Source organism: Pistacia vera, unplaced genomic scaffold, assembly GCF_008641045.1.
Source record: "Pistacia vera cultivar Batoury unplaced genomic scaffold, PisVer_v2 Contig1566, whole genome shotgun sequence".
Classification (NCBI taxonomy): Eukaryota; Viridiplantae; Streptophyta; class Magnoliopsida; order Sapindales; family Anacardiaceae; genus Pistacia; species Pistacia vera.
This window is the reverse complement of record NW_022195648.1, coordinates 1-19,274: the sequence shown is the minus strand read 5'-3', so window position 1 is coordinate 19,274 and position 19,274 is coordinate 1. Positions and strand designations below refer to the sequence as shown.

Genomic DNA, 19,274 nt, shown 5'->3' with positions numbered 1-19,274 from the left:
ATTCATTCATCACAGACTTATAAAGTTACCTGAAAATTGCGAGAGTACCAGCACCAATCCGATCACCCTGCTAGAAAAAAAAAAAAAAAAAATTATAGATTTAGTTAAGTGTGCGAACTAACAAATTGTTAAATAGCACAACAATATGGGATAACTCTGTGGCTCCTATTGTTCAATTCAACAATGAGAATGGGAAATTTAACCAAAAACAAAAACTAAATGCATCAAGGAAAATTGACCTGAATCGGCTTGGGATCAAAAGAAAGCACAACTCCAGCAATTTCTGTAATCCTGTGTTAAACACAAACAAGGCCATTTAAGATACTCCAAAATTTGAATTGTTAAGAGTAGTATTCACAGAAGTATCTTCAAAAATTGATTACCATAAATTACCTCCAAAATATAGCGAGCTACCCAGAGTTCATCACCAGCGGAGATTCCGACAACAGGACCTACCTGAAATTGCCAACATATGAAATATGAAGAATGCTTTAGTTGCTAATTTTAATACCACTAATAAAAAAAAAAAGGATGAATTACCTCCCCTGGCATGGCTTCTCCATTGATAGCACTAATGTTAATTCCTGCGTACAAACAAGCCTTATATTGGGACTCAACAATGTCCTTTGCCCTTTCAGCACCAACAGTGCAGTAGTATGGTCCCTGTTAAGATGAAACAATATCTTGTCACACAACACTTATAAGAAATGTATCAACAATAAATCAAACACAAAACAAGCAAAAAAGCCATATTTATAAAAATCTAGAATTTATAAAAAGACTTTGGGAGCTAATGAACACAAAACGATAGCATGAATGTCAAAACAATTTAAGCAGGAAAGAATAATGCTCTATATACATTGTTGTTCAGGAAATAAAGTCTAGCATTTATCACTCCAAGTGCTTGCAAAGAAGTAACAAAATCATGGAATAAGTGAGAGAAAGAAAACCTGAGGTCCAGGGTAACCACCAACGGGCCAGCCAAGAGGGAACAGGATGTATTCTTGCTGAATATGATACCCAATTAAATAGCAAGTAAAGTCCAAGAAGAAAATATGCAAAACTTGTGAAAAAACCAAAGGTTCAATAATAAATACCGAGGCTCTTCTGCATATCTCTTGTTTTTTGGAATTGGTTGTCCATCAGAATCGTAAGCATCACACATAACCTAAATCAAAACTGATTACATCAGTATTTAGTCAACACAAACAAAAGCAAAACATAGTATATAAAGTAAAACTCACAAGAATGTTGTTGCCTCTTCTGAAGGGATCCTTGAAAATGGCTTGAGGGTTGTTACATCACAAAATATACCGGTGAGAATCTAAGAACTTTAATATAGAAAACTAAACACCAAAAAAGAAAAGAGTTAACCACATGTAGCCACCCAAGGTTTGGCGAATCTGCAAGTTCCCACCCATGATTCCATAAATTCTAGATTCTCACCCTTAAATTAACACTAGTAATGAATTTTGACTTTTGACACGGTTGTAAACAATGCTATTACCATACTGCCTTTGATTACACCGCCAGCCAGCCATCATCACCATCCAACCACCACCTTTCAACACCATCACGACCGAAACCCCAAAATCACCACCACCACCACCACCACCCACCACCATCACAATCCCTCTAAACCCCCAAGTCAGGCCCGCGCCACCAAACAACCACCACAAACCACCACCAAATCATTCATAAATCCAACCGCAAACTCAGCCACAAACCCACCCAAAAACCACCACAAACTCGGCTACAAGCCCACCTACAAACTCATCCAAAAACAACCACAAACCGAGCCCACCACCATTCCACCCATCCACCACCGTCGCAATCCCTTTAAACCCCAAAGTCAGCCCCGCCACCACCAAACAACCAAACAAACCACCACCAAATTACTCACAAATTCAACCACAAACAACCACCCACTCACAAATCTGGAAAATGAACGACGATCGTGAGCAGGAAACGGCAACAGTGCGACTTGAGATTGTAACCGGTGTGTCAAGGGAGAAGAGAGGAGCTTGATGTTGGCGGTGGACAACGGACTCAGCGCAAGCGCAACAAACTCAGGCATGCATCGCAATGGAGAGATGTAGTTGGGAAAGGTGGAAATGGCAATTGTTGGTGGTAGTCCTTGTGGGGGTTTTGAAGAGATGGTGAGAGGAAGATGATGATATGAATTCATGCAACCTCAATTCATATATCACCCTACTTCAACCAATTTCAACTCAACCTAAGCTAGACTTCACTTGCAACACCCTAACAAAATTCAACTAACACTCTACAAGCACACACAACCATTATAACACTTTAGAACAACACCTTTTATCTAGCCTCAATCAACACAAACTCATTCCATTTTGAAATGCACAACACAAACTTAGAACAAAACAAAATAAACCAACCCAAAAAGTGAGATGAATGGTAACTAAGTGAGATTAACTTACAAGATAGATGACCAGGGATCTATCAAGCCTAAAGGAACTCCACCAGCTTGAAAGGTCAATCCACCACCAAGTTTGGCCGAACTTGGGTAAAGGAACTCAAAGACAAAACAATTCTCCAAGGCAAACACTATTCATGCAATATTCAATGTCTAACTTCATATTATGATGGAGTGGCCTTTAAATAGGCTTTACAAAATATGGGAATTACCCTAACAAATATTACAACAAAATATTACACAGAATATTAAGGGGGCGTTTGGTTAAGGGAATGTTGGATTACTGGAAATGTTGGATTATTGGAATCTTATATTACCTTGAATAGAGGAGGAACAAATGGGTCGGGTTAGGCGGGTCAACCCTAACCTAGTCCGCATTAAGAGGGTTCAATCCGGACCGCCTAAAAGCCAGGCCAGGTTGAACCCGACCCGCATATACCCCATCGGGCTGGTCGGGTTTTAATATGTTGACCCAGTGGGTTAAATTTTTTATTTTAAAAAAAAAAATCCTCTGACCTGCCAAGTTGACCCGCGGATTGGCAACCGCCAACCCAGCAGGTTGGATGAAAAAAATTTAAAAAAAAAAATAAATAATAATTTTTTTTGCATTTTCTGGCCCTTAGTAAAGCAGTTGCAGTTCAAAGTTGACCTCTCTTTCTCTGTGGTTTCAATTTTTCTTGGTAACTAGTAGCTTCTCTTAGATTTCTTGGAACCTCCATGATTATTACAAAGTTCCTTCCAATTCGTGAATTTTGCATGCATACATTTATTTTAAGCCACAAATAAAAATTGCAAATTCTATTGGTGCAAAAATCAAGTTATTCTTTTTTAGTAAAATATTTGATCATGCCCATGACAGGTCAAAGGCATGCACATCTTGATGATCCTAGAAGAAGTTGACTCAATTGAGCGTAAAGGATTCCTTGGCCGATTAAAAGAGTCGCTCGTCATAAACAATTTTGATTGTTATGCATAGAAGCAATGGATTTTACCCTTGAAATATAGTCATTTTATAGCAGTTGGAGAGGTCTTTTTTGTCATTTTTTTTTCCCTTTTTTCTATAAATAGGGCCTAAACTCTCATATTTTCTCACATCCCAAATTCTCTCATTTTCTCTAATCTCTATTGAAATCTCTCAATTATTCTCTTTGTTGTCAATTTGCTCTCATTTTAATTTTTATTAGTTTTTGCAATTGTCAATTCACATTTCCAAATTCCAATTCTCCTTCTTTAATTTTTTATTTCTTCTATATCAATTTTTTTTTTTTAACTACAATGGATAGATATTTTCATCCCATCTATTTCGATGATAAGGAAACTATCCTAGTCCCCCTGAATTTACTAACATTTACCAATATAAATGTAGTAGATTCAAATAATCCCGCTTTCCCAGTCTCAGAATCTGATACACCTCATATCAAGACTTGCCTTGGATGTTTTCTCTGTTCCTGTCTCAACCCTCTCATCCGAACAAACATTTAGTGCAAGTGGAAGAATTTTAAATGAAATGAGGACTAAACTTTCAACAAAAATGATTGAAGTCCTCACATATCTTCGAGATTGGGAACGGTCGTGCCATCAACATTAATACTAGGTGGTCAACGATACTTTAATATAATCATTTCAATTTTGTAATATAGATGATACGGATGAGGGAGGTCTTAGTCAACCCCCAAATTAGTTGTTTTATAAATTGCAACTTGTAAATTAATTGTCAATTATTGCACTCTTTTTTCCTTACCAAGTTTTTGTCCCATTGGGTTTTTCTTGGTAAGGTTTTTAACTAGGCAATAATTATTGTAATTTTTTTTTTTTTTTTGATAAATGAATAAATCTAATTTTTCGTATATTAAAATTGAATTAATATTTGAAATGTTATCAAAAAAAAAAAAAATTAATTGAATTATTGATATTTGAAAAGTTAACTAAAAAGTAAAAATAATTACACAAAATAAAAAAATAAACAAAATTATGGGCTAACCCAGCCCGGCCTACATCAAAACCTGTCGGGTTAAGGTTGGCGAGCCGGGCTGGACCAGCCTTTTTGGCCAAGAACAACCCGACCTGCCAATTCCTATAACCCGCTACAGGCCGGACCGAGCGGGTTATTTTTCCACCTTTAACCTTGAAGATTATTGGAAATCTTTAGGAAAATGTGTTTTGTTAGTTGGTGGATATGTTATATTAATATGTTTGGTTAGGGGGAATAAATTGGTAGGTATATTATTTAAATTACTAAATTGCCCTGTTTCTAAGTATTAATATAATATTATTTTTATTATTAATTTTTGAATAATTTCTTTTAACCCCCACTATTTCAGATTTAGCTAAAACACCCCCGCTTATATAAAACTTTAATTTATGACAAAATCACCCCCATCCCTTGCCGCCATCACAAACCACCGCCAGAAGTCTCCAAAAGTATTTGTGAGTAACTCACCGTGACCACGAGGCTTCGATATGGCCGTTTCACGACCATATCAGGCCAGATCTGGACAAGACATGGCTGTTAACCGCCATGGATGGCTAGATCTATTCTTACAAAACAGATATGTTCGTTAACGGCTAGGTCCATGGCCGTTAACGGCCAGATCTCGCCCATATCTGGTAGCTAATGGCTAGGGATCTGGCTGTTAATGGCCAGATCTAGCCTGATATGGCCGTTTTCAGCCATCAATGACACCCATATCGAAGCCTCTCGGAGCCTCCCAGCGAATCTCGATCATTTTCAGGGACTCTGGCGGCGGTCCGTGGTGGTTGGCTAGCTGCTGGCGGTGGTGGGTGGGTGGTGGTGGTGGTCTATAATTTGTTTTAAATATAAGGGCATTATTGTCCAAAAACTTAATTAAACAAGGGTAAAATTGAAATGGTATATTAATGTAAATTTATTTTAAAATAAGGGCATTATTGTCCAAATTTTTTATTAATAAGGGATAGAATTATAACAAAAATAAGATTACATTGGTAATCTTACAATACCTACGAAAATGGAGGTAATCAGAATTACCAACAGTAACAACTATTGGTAATACAAGATTACCGGAATCTTATATTACTTGACAACCAACATGGTAATCAAGTAATATAAGATGACATAACCCCAGTAATCTTCTATTACCTCCAACCAAATGCCCCCTAAGGGATAATTCCTCACCATACAATATCAAAAGTGTTAAGTCATACCCATTTAATGTTATAGACAACCTTTCCTTAAATTAAGGATCTATGTCCCTAATCACAATTTTCTTGATTTTTCTTCAACATTTGAACCAAACAGCATCCACAAGTTGGGCTTGGACCAATGAAGCCTCTTCCCACTTGATCTCCATGGCTTGGGCTACAAAAAAAGGCTTATGCCATGTCTTGGACCCTTAACACCTCTTGGACAAGTTTGTGAGCTTTTTTGAGTGCTCGGGCCGAATGTTGTCCATCTTGGGGCCCTTGAATCTTCAATGAACTCTCTTGCATGTTTAAAGAACATGATGGGCTTGGACACTCATCATCCTCCCTAGGTTGAGAAGGATTTGTCCTCAAATCCGAAAGTTCCCCATCTTCCAAGTGTGGAGACAAGTTCCCAATGTTAAAAGTAGTCGAGACATTACCAAATTCAAAGGGTAAATCGACTTTATATGCATTATCCCCAACTCTTCTAAGGACTTCAAGGGACCATCGGCTCTAAGGGCTAATTTGCTTTTCCTCTTTGAAGGAAACATTGCCTTTCTCAAATGAACCCACAAGGTCACCCGGTTGGAAAATGTTAGGTTTTCTATGTTTGTTGGCTCTCTTCCTATAGGCCTTATTGGACTTGGCTATTTGGGTTTTAATTGATTCATGTAGCTTTTTCATGGACTTGGTCTTCTCCTTAGCATCAAGATTCAATTGGATATCAAGGGGTAAGGCACTAAGTTCTATGGGAGTGATGGGATTAAGGCCATAAAGAACTTCAAATGGAGAATGGTTAGTGGTGGCACTGAGGGACCGATTATAGACAAATTCGGCATGGGCTAATTTGTTGTCCCAATGTCTCAAACTCTTACTCACCAAGGTTCTAAAGATGGTTCCTAGGGTTCTATTGGTGACTTCGGTTTCACCATCGGTTTGGAAGTGATGGGAAGTACTAAACAAAAGTTTGGTACTCAATCTACTCCATAAAGATCTCCAAAAATGGCTAAGAAATTTGGTATCCCTATCCGACACTATACTCATTGGCACACCATGCAACCTCACAATTTCTTTGAAGAATAATTCAGTAACATGTGATACATCATTGGTTTTGTTTCATGCAATAAAATATGTCATCTTAGAGAATCTATCAACAACAACCATTATGGAATCTTTACCTCTTTGGGTTCTTGGCAATGCCACAATAAAGTCCATGCTCAAGTCTTCCAATGGTTGGTTAGGAATGGGCAATAGAGTGTACATCCTCAGCTTGAAATGACTTTTAGCTCTATGACAAACCCCACATCTTGCCACTGTGGATTGGACATCCCTAATCATCTTTGGCCAAAAGAAATGATCCTTAAGAATCTCCAAGGTCTTGGTAACCCCAAAATGACCCGCAAGCCCTCCTATATGCACCTCTCTCACAAGCAATTCTCTAAAACTCCCTTGAGGCACACATAACCTGTTCCTCTTGAACAAAAATCCCTCTTGAACCACATAATCTTCAAAATTGCCCCTTGAACACATAGCCATGATTTCGGCAATTTGTTCATCTTCTTTGTAATGCTCTTTCATCATACTAACCCAAGTACTCTTGCATCCAAAATGGAAAGGATGGAGTACCTTCTTGACAATGCATCCGTCACTACATTAGTGCTCCCTTGTTTGTACTTTGACACAAATGAAAAGGATTGAAGGAATTCAACTAATTCGACATGCCTTGAATTCAACTTATGCTGCTCATTAATAAACTTGAGAGCTTGGTGATTTGAATGTAGTACAAATTGTTTAGGCCTCAAATAATGGCTCTAATGATCTAAGGCTCTAATAATTGTATAGAATTCCTTATCATAAGTGTTATATCTCCTCCTAGAATCGTTGAGCTTTTCACTAAAATGTGCTAATGGCATTTTATCTTAAGTAAGGACTGCCCCAATTCTAACTCCACGAGCATCACACTTCACTTCAAACACCTTAGAGAAATCAAGTAGAGCTAAAATGGGTGCTTCACAAAGTTTATTTTTAATCACTTCAAAAGTATCTTTTGCCTCCCTTGTCCACTCAAAATTCCCCTTCTTTAAACATTCAGTGATGGGTGACATAAGGGTACTAAAGTTGGGTACAAATCTCCTATAAAATGAGGCTAAACCATGAAAACTCCTTACTTCACTAATGGTTTTAGGTTTGGGCCAACTCCTAATTGCTTATACCTTTGATTGATCAACCATGATACCCTCCCTCGAAACTACATAACCTAGGAAGATTACCCTCTCCCATTTCTCCATCTTAGCATACAATTTTTGTTTTCTCAACACTTCAAACACTTGCCTAAGATGGTTTCTATGTTCATCCTCACTACAGCTATACACCAATATATAATCGAAATAAACAACAACAAATATGCCCAAAAAAGGTTTAAGTACCTCATTCATCAATTCATGAAGGTACATGGTGCATTGGAAAGGCTTAAAGGCATGACCATCCACTCAAAAACCCTCATTTAGTCTTGAAAGTTGTCTTCCACTCATCCCCATCTCTCATTCAGTTTTGATGGTACCTACTCCGCAAATCGATCTTGGAGAAGATGCAAGAACCATGCAACTCATCAAGCATGTCATCAAGCCTAGGTATGGGGTACCTATACTTGATTGTAATGTTGTTGATGGCCCTATTATCCACACACATCCGAAAACTCTCATCCTTTCTCGACACCAATAAGGCTGGAATCAAACAAGGACTCATGCTTTCCTCACATACCTTTGACTAATTAGCTCATCCACTTGTCTTTGCAACTCCTTGGACTCCTCCGGATTGCATCTATAGGCTGGTTTGTTTAGTAAGGGTGCTCCGAGTAACAAATCAATGTGATGTTCTATTCCCCTCAAAGGTGACAACCCAGGTGGTAACTCATTGGGAAAAACATCCTCAAACTCTTGTAATAACGATTGGATTAGAGGATGGGGTGCACTCTCATCACTTTCTTTTCTCTTGGCAATAAGCAAAGTTAGGATGAATTTGTGTTTGGTGATTGCCTTTTCAATTGGGTTGTCATTAAGGAATAGGTTCCTTTTTGAGGTTTCGGTTTTGGGTGGTGTAAGTGTGGGAAGTGTTTGTTGGGGTGGTAAAGGGTTTAAAGTGATGGTTTTCTTGTTGAACCTAAAGGTGTAAGTGTTCTTCCTTCCATCATGGACAACTTCCCTATCATATTTCCAAGGCCTACCTAGTAACAAATTACAAGCATCCATTGGTATTACATCACACAACACTTCATCCACATATCTCTTACTTATGGAAAAGGGAACTAGAACTTGCTTGATAACACTAATAGTGCTTCCATTGCTCAACCATTATAATTTGTATGGGTGGTTACGGTTTTGGGTAGGAAGTTTCAATTTCTCAACAAGGGTGGTAGAAGCTACATTGGTACAACTTCCACTATCAACAATAATCAAACATACCTTTCCTTTGACAGTGCAACGAGTTTGGAACAAGTTTCCGCTTTGTGTTTCGATAGAGTCAACTTGTGCATGCAAAACCCTCTCCAAAAGCAATGCATCACCAATATCAGCTTCTTCAATAATCTCCTCACCACTCTCGAATTCTTCCTCCTTACTCTCTTCTTTTTGGATGGCTTCTTCAATATCTTGGATCTCTTTGATTGACATTATTCTCTTGTTGGGACAATTGGCATGGAAGTGTCCATAAGCATGACATTTAAAACATTTCTTGTCCTTCAAATCCTTTTGGGTGCCTTCTTGAGTCACAAATCGTGGTTTCTCCTTGGGTGTATCATTGTCATTGGCTTTGTTAGAGTTGACATAAGGTTTTGAGTAGGATGGGGATCCTTTATAGGTGTTGCTGCCCTTGAAATACGGCTTTGGGGTTGGAAGTTTCAAACTTTGGAGTTGCTTCTCAACCTTGTTGGCTAACTTGCACACATCTCCCAAGGAATGGTAAGGTTGCAATTCCACCTCATGAGCTATCTCTCTTTGTAAACCTCCCAAGAATCTAGTGATGGTTTGCTTCTTTTTCTCCGGAATATCACTTCTCATCATAAGGCCCTCAAACTCCCTTATATACTCCTCTACCTTCCTATCCCCTTGCTTAAGATTGTACAAACTTAAGTAGAGATCTTGCTTGTAATTATCGAGCAAGAATCTCTTTTTTAACATCCTCTTCAATTTATCTCATGATCTTACTCTAGTCTTCCCCTCTCTTTCTCTTTTCTTTCTAGTGTTTTCCTACCATAAGGAAGTATATCCCTTGAACTTCAAAATAGCTACCTTACATTTCTTCTCATCCAAATACCCCTTGAACTCAAATACTCTTTCAATATCACTCAACCAATCAAGGAAAGCATTAGGGTCAAAACTACCTTCAAATTCGGACAAATCTATTTTGATACCCCTATCATCATCAATTCTTCTCCTCCTAGGTGCCTCGAATTCACTAGAGGAGGCGCTACTACCTCTTAAGTTTTCCATATATAATGGTGTCTTAATGATGGTTTTTTTGCGGTAGTATGGTTGACCTTCTCGTTGGGGCGGTTTTGGGGTTTCTTCAAGGGTGGATTTGGATTGTAATAGATTAGCAATGTCCTTAGACATGTTAACCATCAATTCCATCATGCTGGACATGTTCTTCTTTACATTATCAAATTCCTCTTGGACTTTTAGGTTGGCACACTCCTATGGTGGTGAGGGTGAAGTTAGGGAGGAAGTGGTCTTGTTTGCCATGAAAATTGGGTGAGTTTTTGCTATTGTGAACAATAACTTCAGGTGAACAATGTCACTTCGGAATAGTGGACTAATGTTATTTGAGGTGTAAAGGGTGAGAGGATGAAATTTGGGTAATTTGGTTTTGGGAAATAGTAATCTGTGAATAGTAATGTGTAATTAGGTTAATGAATGGTGTTTATGTATATGGTTAGTGTTTAGGGCTTTTTGGTTGAAATGGGATTGGTTTTAGTTGAATTTGGATGGAATTGGTTAGGTTTGGATGAGGCGTCAAGTTGGTGGTTAGGGTTGGTACTTGGAATAGTGTTCAATGAAAGAGAAAAAAAAATTTGCACAAGAATTAGCAATGGATGGCTTGGCCGAACTACACACACTCAACACTTCCTTACAAATTTTTTTGATCAATCACAACTCCAATCATCACAAATTCAATCCACAACCATAGCTCTGATACCAATTTGATATGAATTCATGCAACCTCAATTCATATATCACCCTACTTCAACCAATTTCAACACAACCTAAGTTAGACTTCACTTGCAACACCCTAACACAATTCGGCTAACACTCTACAAGCACACACAACCATTATAACACTTTAGAACAACACCTTTTATCTAGCCTCAATCAACACAAACTCATTCCACTTTGAAATGCACAACACTAACTTGGAACAAAACAAAATAAACCAACCCGAAAAGTGAGATGAATGATAACCAAGTGAGATTAACTTACAAGATAGATGACCAAGAATCAATCAAGCCTAAAGAAACTCCACCAGCTTGAAAGATCAATCCACCACCAAGTTTGGCCGAACTTGGGTAAAGGAACTCCAAGAGAAAACAATTCTCCAGGGTAAACACTATTCATGCAATAGTCAATGTCTAACTTCATATTATGATAGAGTGACTTTAAATAGGTTTTACAAAACCTGGGAATTACCCTAACGAATATTACAACAAAATATTACACAAAATATTAAGGGATAATTCCCCACCATACAATATCAAAAGTGCAAGTCATAGCCATTTAATGCTATAGACAACATTTCCTTAGATGAAGGATCTATGTCCCTAATCACAATTTTCTTGATTTTCCTTCGACATTTGAACCAAATAGCATCCACAACTTGGGCTTGGACCAATGAAGCTTCTTCCCACTTGATCTCCACGGCTTGGGCTACAAAAAATGGCTTGTACCATGTCTTGGACCCTTAACACCCCTTAGACAAGTTTATGAGCTTCCTTGAGTGCTTGGGCCGAATGTTGTCCATCTTAGGGTCCTTGAATCTTCAATGAACTCTCTTGCATGTTTAAAGAACATGATGGGCTTGGATTCGCATCGGATGATGATGGAGTCAGGTGGTTTAATCGACGTCGGAAACCATCCAGATTGGGCTTGAGAACAGTCGGTCGAGCAAGGCTGGGGGTCGCACAAACAATGCAAAAATGGTGCAATATCAGTCCGAAAACGAACCAATTAATCAGGCTTGGGAAAGGTACAATCGGTGATGAGGAGATGATTTTTGCCCATTTTGGTGCAAAATCTGGCTGAAATCCAGCTAAAATCCAGGAGGGAGAGAGAGGGGTGGGACAGCGGTGTGCTGACCATTTTACCCTGTAACTATTAAATTAAAAAAAAAATCTGGTAATTTAAGGGTGGGAACTAGGGGTGAGCACGGGTAGCGGGTAGAACCGGAACCGGGGGTAAGAACCGGAACCGGAACCGGAACCTACCCAGAACCTGCACTGTGCGGGTAGGTTCCGGTTCCAATTTTTTGGAACCGCTACTGTGCGGTTCCGGTTCCGGTTCTTACCCCCGAAGGAACCGGAACCGGAACCAGAACCTGTAAAAAGGGTACCCTGTTTGGAACCTGTTTGGAACCTGTTTTGGAACCTGTTTTGGAACCTGTTTGGAACCTGTTTTGGAACCTGTTTTGGAACCTGTTTGGAACCTGTTTTGGAACCTATATTGGAACCTGTTTTTGGAACCTGTTTAGAACCTATTTTGGAACCTGGACTATAATGAAATATTTGTGAAATGTAAAACTGGGGAAGTTTCTATTATTTTACATATAAAAAAATTAAAATAGAAAAAATTAAATTTTTGAATAACCTAATTAAATAAATATACGAATAACATTAACTTATTACATATAAATTACACCATATTAAAAGCTTTATATATTATAATATATTAATATTAAAGTTTTGATCAATAAGTGAATAATTGGAATATGATCCAATTAAAAGTGTTTTACATTTTTAATGTTATTAAAAGAATATTTTTTGAATAAAATAGTATATTTGATTGAGTATAATATTTTAGTTATTTACTTCAATTATCAAGTTCTAAGTATATCTATAATAAATTAGTAATTAATTAATTATATATGATAAATTGATAAACATATAAATTATTACTAGTTAAATATCATACTTAATCAATTATAACATTACATTATAGTTAATGATTACTTAATTAATTATAATTTTATAACATTACTTAATTGATTTATAGTATAATTAATTATAGCATTACATTAATTGATTACTACTTAATTATTGACTTTATTATAAACATTAGACAAAACTTAATTAAATGATTTTAAAAATCATTTAATTAATTAAATATTACATTAAAAATTTATAGTATGATTATTTAATAGTTAATTCACTATAACATTACATTATAGTATGATTATAAATTATTATAACATTCTAATTAATAATTACTTAATTGATTTGAGTTATGATATTATGTTTTAAACTTAGATTACTAATTTGCTACTAAATATTAGCACAATACTTAATTGAATGATAAGAAATTTAATTAATTATAACATTACCTTATAAACATTTCATTATAAACATTAATTAAACATTACATTATAGTTAAATAATTACTCAATTAAATTAATATTATTATATTACATTATATATTATGATCACTTACTTAATTATAGCATTACATAGTTAAATGATTCATAATACATAATAGTTATGAATTTATAACATTACATTTAAACATTAGTAATTTACTAATTTACTATATTATTACATTACTTAATTAAACGATTAAAAATTTAATTAATTATAACATACCTTATATATTTATAATATAATTACTTAATCAATTATAACATTCTATTATAAACATTATATATTAATCAAATGATTTGAAATTTATTAATTAATATAAATTATAGATTTATAGTATAATTATTTAATTCATTATAACATTACATTATACTACTATAGTAGATCATATAAGTAATATAACATTACATAATTAAAATTACTTAATTGATTATCAGTTATGATATTATATTTAAACATTGTATTACTAATTTACTATATAAACATAGCACAATACTAATTGAATGATAAAAATTTAATTAATTATAACATTATCTTATAAACATTTCATTATAACATTATTAAGTATTACATTATAGTTAATAATTAATACTCAATTAAATTAATATTATAATATTACATTATATTGATTACTTTTAATTATAACATTATATAGTTAAAATATTACTAATTACTTAATTAGTTATGAATTTATAACATACATATAACATGTAATTACTATACATACATTACTTATAAACGATTAAAATTTAATTAATTATAACATTACTTTATATATTTGTAATATGATTACTTAATCAATTATAACATCCCATTATAAACATAGTATATAATTAATGATTTGAATTTATTAATAAATATTAAATTATAGATTTGTAGTATGATTACTTAATTCATTATAACATTACTTAACTATTTATGTATGATCATAATTAATATAACATTTATAATTAAATAATTACTTAATTGATTATGATTATGATATTATATTTTAAACATTAGTAATTACTAATTTACTACATAAACATTAGCACAATACTTAATTAAATGATAAGAAATTTAATTAATTATACATTACCTTATAAACATTAATTAAGCATACATTATAGTTAAATAATTACTCAATTAAATATAATATATTATATTACATTATATTATGATCACTACTTAATAATTATAACATTATTTTTAAATGATTACATAATTACTTAATTAGTTATGAATTATAACATTACATTATACTTAGTAATCTACTATACTATTACATTACTTAATTAAACGATTAAAATTTAATTATTATAACATTACTTTATATATTTGTATATGATTACTTAATCATTATAACATTCCATTATAAACATTAGTATATTAATTAAATGATTAAAATTAATTAATTATAATATTAAATTATAGATTTGTAGTATGATTACTTAATCATTATACATTACATTATACTATTATAGTATGATCATAATATTAATATAACATACATAATTAAATGATTACTTAATTGATTATGACATTATATATAAACATTAGTAATTTACTATTTGCACAATATTTAATCGAATTATTATAATTTTATTAATTATAACTATAAAATTTATTGTATGATTATTTAATTAATTATAACATTCTATTATAAACATATTATAATCTTAATTAAATGATTAACAATTTAATTAATTATAATATTACATTAATTAAATAATATATTACTTAATTAATTATAACATTACAATTTACATTGTGTATGATCACTTAATTAATTATAACATTACAATTTACATTGGTATGATCACTTATTTAATTATAACATTACTTGTTTCTAATATTAAATTACTAAATTATATTGGGTATATTATAAATACCCAATTACCCAATTATAACATTAATTAATAAATTTATAAACATTAATAATTTATTAACTTATCAATAGACCCCTGGCAAATGGCAATGTTGTAATTATTATTAAGAATGTTGTTTATTTAAATGATTTTGGTGAAGTTATTTTATGTGAATTGTATGAATAATTGTTTGTGTTTTGGTTTTGATTGACGAATATTATGTGAATTGTGATGAATTGATTGAATTCAAGTGTTCTTAGAGATTACAGGTTATGAGTTACATTGGACACAAATGAATGAATAACGAAAATTTGTTAGGGTGTTTTTGTAACCTTAAAAGGTGTTTTGTTATTTTTTTAAACTAATAGGGGGGTAATTGATTTTTTACAGGGTACCCTGGAAAGGAACCGGAACCTGCATTTTAGGTTCCGGTTCCTTGAATTGAAGAACCTGTACTGTGCGGTTCCAGTTCCGGTTCCTTTTTTTGGGAACCTGTACTGTGCGGTTCCGGTTCCGGTTCCCTGGAAAAGTGCAGGGTACCCGGAACCGCTCACCCCTAGTGGGAACTTACAGATTGGCCAAACCTTGGGTATTTACTCAAAAAAAAAAACTTACCAGAGGATCACTTCACTTTCTTCTTCAGGTGCTTGACCAGTGTTAGAACCATCATAGCTCCACTTGGGAAGCTCAGAAGGATCACTAACAGCTCCGTTAAGAGTTTGTAAAACCAAAAGAAGAATTAGAAACTGAAATGATACTGACAAATACAACAAATGTTTCTTCTTAATTTCTAATAAAAAATAGAAAGTTGACTAGTGATTACTCTTGCTTTGCTGCTCAAATCCGTACCCGATCCGCGATCCTAATAACAATTAAAACAGAGCATTATACAGTAAAACAGAGTGACAAAAAGTAATAAGAGAGAGAAAGAGGAATTCAAGTTGACGAGACGAACCATATGTACTCGGCGATGATCTTGTCCGTGGATTCTGAAAGGTCAAGGTTCACAAGATCTGTAAGAGAAGACATTTCACTAACAAAAGTCAACTAAAAGTAATTCAATATCCTCTTTGTTTTCGCTTGTATGAATGGTTTGGATAATGAGGCCAGGCCAGGATGATTATATAATAGTGGCATCTTATTCTAATGCAGTTCTTTTTGTTATTATCTAATACGTGCAGGGTGTTTTCATTGGCCAACTGTTTTGGCCTTAACTTATTGGCTAAGTAGCTCTAGAACTTACCTCTCCATGATAGTGGAATCTTATTCTAATGCAGTTCTATAATATGCCTCTCTAGGCATAAACTAATAGTGTTTTATTTTTATGAATAATTTTTTATTTGTAATGATATTAATTTTAATTATGATCAGGAGGGTGGTATAATGAAGAAATCATATGATAATCCTAGATTAATGAAATATTGTGATATAAAAATTGATATTTAATAAACCTAGATATATAATTAATCATTTAAAATATAAAAAAAAAAACTCCCTCATGATCTTCCAAAACTTAGGAGGTTGATGAGTCTTTTCATGGCGGAATGTTGGATTTTGGTGGTTTGATTAATCGGAATTTTACTTGGGAATGGCAGTTGTGCAAACCCTAATCGCTCGATTGTCGGAGAAAGCAAGGTGTGAAAGGTTTTGGTCAGTGATGAACGGGGAAGAGAATGATGGTGGTGTGGGCTATAACGATGTCAGAATTGGAAATGGGATATAAATTTGGATAGTAAAATGGTATTTAGGAGTTTGTTGAGCTTGCATTGATGAGGGAAGCTCATGTAATGAAGCAGCTGGTGAGCTTCTTGCTGTAAAAAAATAGAGAGAAAAGATGGGCTTGTCAACGGAAACAGGGGAAAAAAACAAAGAATAGATGAGAAAGAAAACGAGAAAAATAAGGGAAAAGAAAAAGAAAGGAGACTTGATAAATCAAACACCTAATAGGAAAAGAATGAAAGAATAGGAATTGAGGAGGAAAAGAAAAAAAAAAAGAATAAAATTCGTGGATATCCGGTTATCTGATCCGGATATCCACATAATTCAGATTGGATTCGAATCAGGATATAACTTGATCAGAAAATCTGGATCGGATATCCGCATTTGCACAGCTCTATCTATAGGCAAATTTTAAATTATTATATACCTAAAAAAAATCCAAAACATATTAAATCACATACTATTAAATCTAAAACAAAGAACCTGTAGACAAATGCATGTATGTAGTCATAATTTGAAGAAAAATTCTTATATTATCTGATACAATTTGTATTTGTGGCATGAGATTAAAAAACAAATAAAGGATTCTCATTTCTATAGATTCATTCAAGTCAAGAGCGATGACCAAAAGAAAATATTAGCATAAATAAATAAATAACGGGATAGGGACAAATTAGGTATAATGTAACCTAACCGTTGAAGTGGTTTAGAAAGGAATATTCCATAAACATCGTCGGTGAAGTTTTGAAAAGTAAAAAAGACACCCACTATTTTAATAGACACAATTTGGGTTGTTTACAATTCTTCAAAAATTTTAATCACAAATAAAGGATAGTGCTTACAATTCTTTGATTACGGCAAGTTTCAGAGCAAGGTTTAACAAGAAAACATTAATAAAAATGGAAGTTCTAGTGTCTCTTTAGTGATGATGATCTTCCTTCTAGTTCTTACTCTCTTTCCTTTATCCTATAGAAGCGGAATCATAAACTTTTTTTGAGGGTCCAAATATTTGTTTTGATATCTAATTTAATAAGTTTTATCATTCAAAATGAAACATTTTTAATGTTTGATATTTAGGAACTTAAAAATTGACATTTAATAATTAATCATTTAATATATAAAAGGAAAACTCCGTCATGTTCTTCCAATATTTTACGAACTTTAAAATCTTTCACATAAAGTACGTTTGATAAAGTATGATTTCTACTAATTTTGCAGTAGTGGTTATGATATTTAAAGAAATAAGCATAAAAACCAGATTATGGGTATGTCAAAAGATTCCTTAAATAGATCTCCTGGCAATTTCTCCTTAAAAACCAGACATTACAACGCCTTACATCTTCTTACACTATTCATTTATTCTTTCCGTCTTATTCTGCTTCACAGTTATCGCGTCTCTCTCGTGCTTTCCACTTTCCACTTTCATCTTTCTCATATTTGACTTTTAATTGGCCAAGGAGGTGTTATTGTTTAGAAGAAAAAAAACTTACCACATCAATTATACCATAAACCAATAATTAGGGGTGTTTGATTCTGGGTACTCTACACTTTTTGAGGGAACTGGAACCAGAACCGGAACCGACGGTTCCTTAAAATTTGGAACCAGAATCGAAACCGACAGCTCTAATTCCTAGATACTCAAAACCAGAACCTCTAACAACGGTTCCGGTTCCGGTTCCGGTTCTGGGTACCCTGTAAAATTCATGACCCCCCAAAAGTTTTTAAAATGGCCAAAAAAACCCTTAAAAACTTGTAAATACCTCCTACTTGGTACTTGTTAACAAAAATAAAATTACAAATTATAAATTCAAAATTACAAACTCCATTACTTTGTAAAGGTAGATTCTCAAAAGTTAAACCAACTTACTTTAAATATTATGAAATATAAATATAAATATATTCACATTACTTTTTTTACAAAAATTTTCATTAACCCCCCTAATCTTTAATTTTATTTTATATTAGTCTCAGTTCCTGGTTCCTGGCTCTGGTTCTGGTTCCTAACTATAGGAACCTCAACCGCAACCGCAATCGGAATCGGAACCGCACAGTAACGGTTCCAAAAATTTGGAACCGCACAGTAACGGTTCCAAAAATTTGGAACCGGAACCTACCCATTGACGATTGGTTATGGATAGGAACCAGAACCAAACTCAGGGTACCCGTCGGTTTCGGTTTCAGCCGGTTCTTTTGAACACCCCTGCCAATAATGATATTTCAAAATATCATCTTTTTTTTTATCAATTAATATAACAATAAAGTTTGGCTCACAATACAATCTTATAAATTTTCTCTAACTGACGTGACAACTTACAAATAGACAGACGAGACTCATTATTGGACAGGTGAGACTCATTGTTAACTGTCATATTAGAGTTATAAGAAAATATTTATAAGATTGAATTATAAGTGTAATATTATCTTAATGATCCATAAAATGTGTATGTATTAATTTGTGAGCCGCTCAAATCTTCTTCCAAAA

At 33.9% G+C, this 19,274-nt stretch overlaps 1 protein-coding gene across 1 annotated transcript; it reads right to left on the bottom strand.

The window, feature by feature from the left end:
- Nucleotides 1-224: 224 nt before the first annotated feature.
- Nucleotides 225-16,150, bottom strand: LOC116124802 (glutamine synthetase cytosolic isozyme-like). The gene is made up of 9 exons (XM_031410542.1): nucleotides 16,025-16,150; nucleotides 15,897-15,935; nucleotides 15,690-15,819; nucleotides 1,245-1,294; nucleotides 1,096-1,168; nucleotides 951-1,021; nucleotides 541-663; nucleotides 384-489; nucleotides 225-283 (listed from the first exon to the last, which is right to left on the bottom strand). Exons 1-9 carry the CDS (start codon nucleotides 16,100-16,102, stop codon nucleotides 225-227), a joined length of 729 nt encoding a protein of 242 aa, XP_031266402.1. The 5' UTR covers nucleotides 16,103-16,150.
- Nucleotides 16,151-19,274: the final 3,124 nt, after the last annotated feature.

Bases quoted from the DNA above. Each gene is read 5' to 3' on its own strand.
- LOC116124802 (XM_031410542.1), bottom strand. From the start codon at position 16,102: ATGTCTTCTCTTACAGATCTTGTGAACCTTGACCTTTCAGAATCCACG. The intron at 15,820-15,896 runs GTAATCACTAGT...GTATCATTTCAG, and splicing joins ATTTGAGCAGCAAAGCAAGA to TTTCTAATTCTTCTTTTGGT. The intron at 664-950 runs GTTTTCTTTCTC...TCATCTTAACAG, and splicing joins GTGGTTACCCTGGACCTCAG to GGACCATACTACTGCACTGT.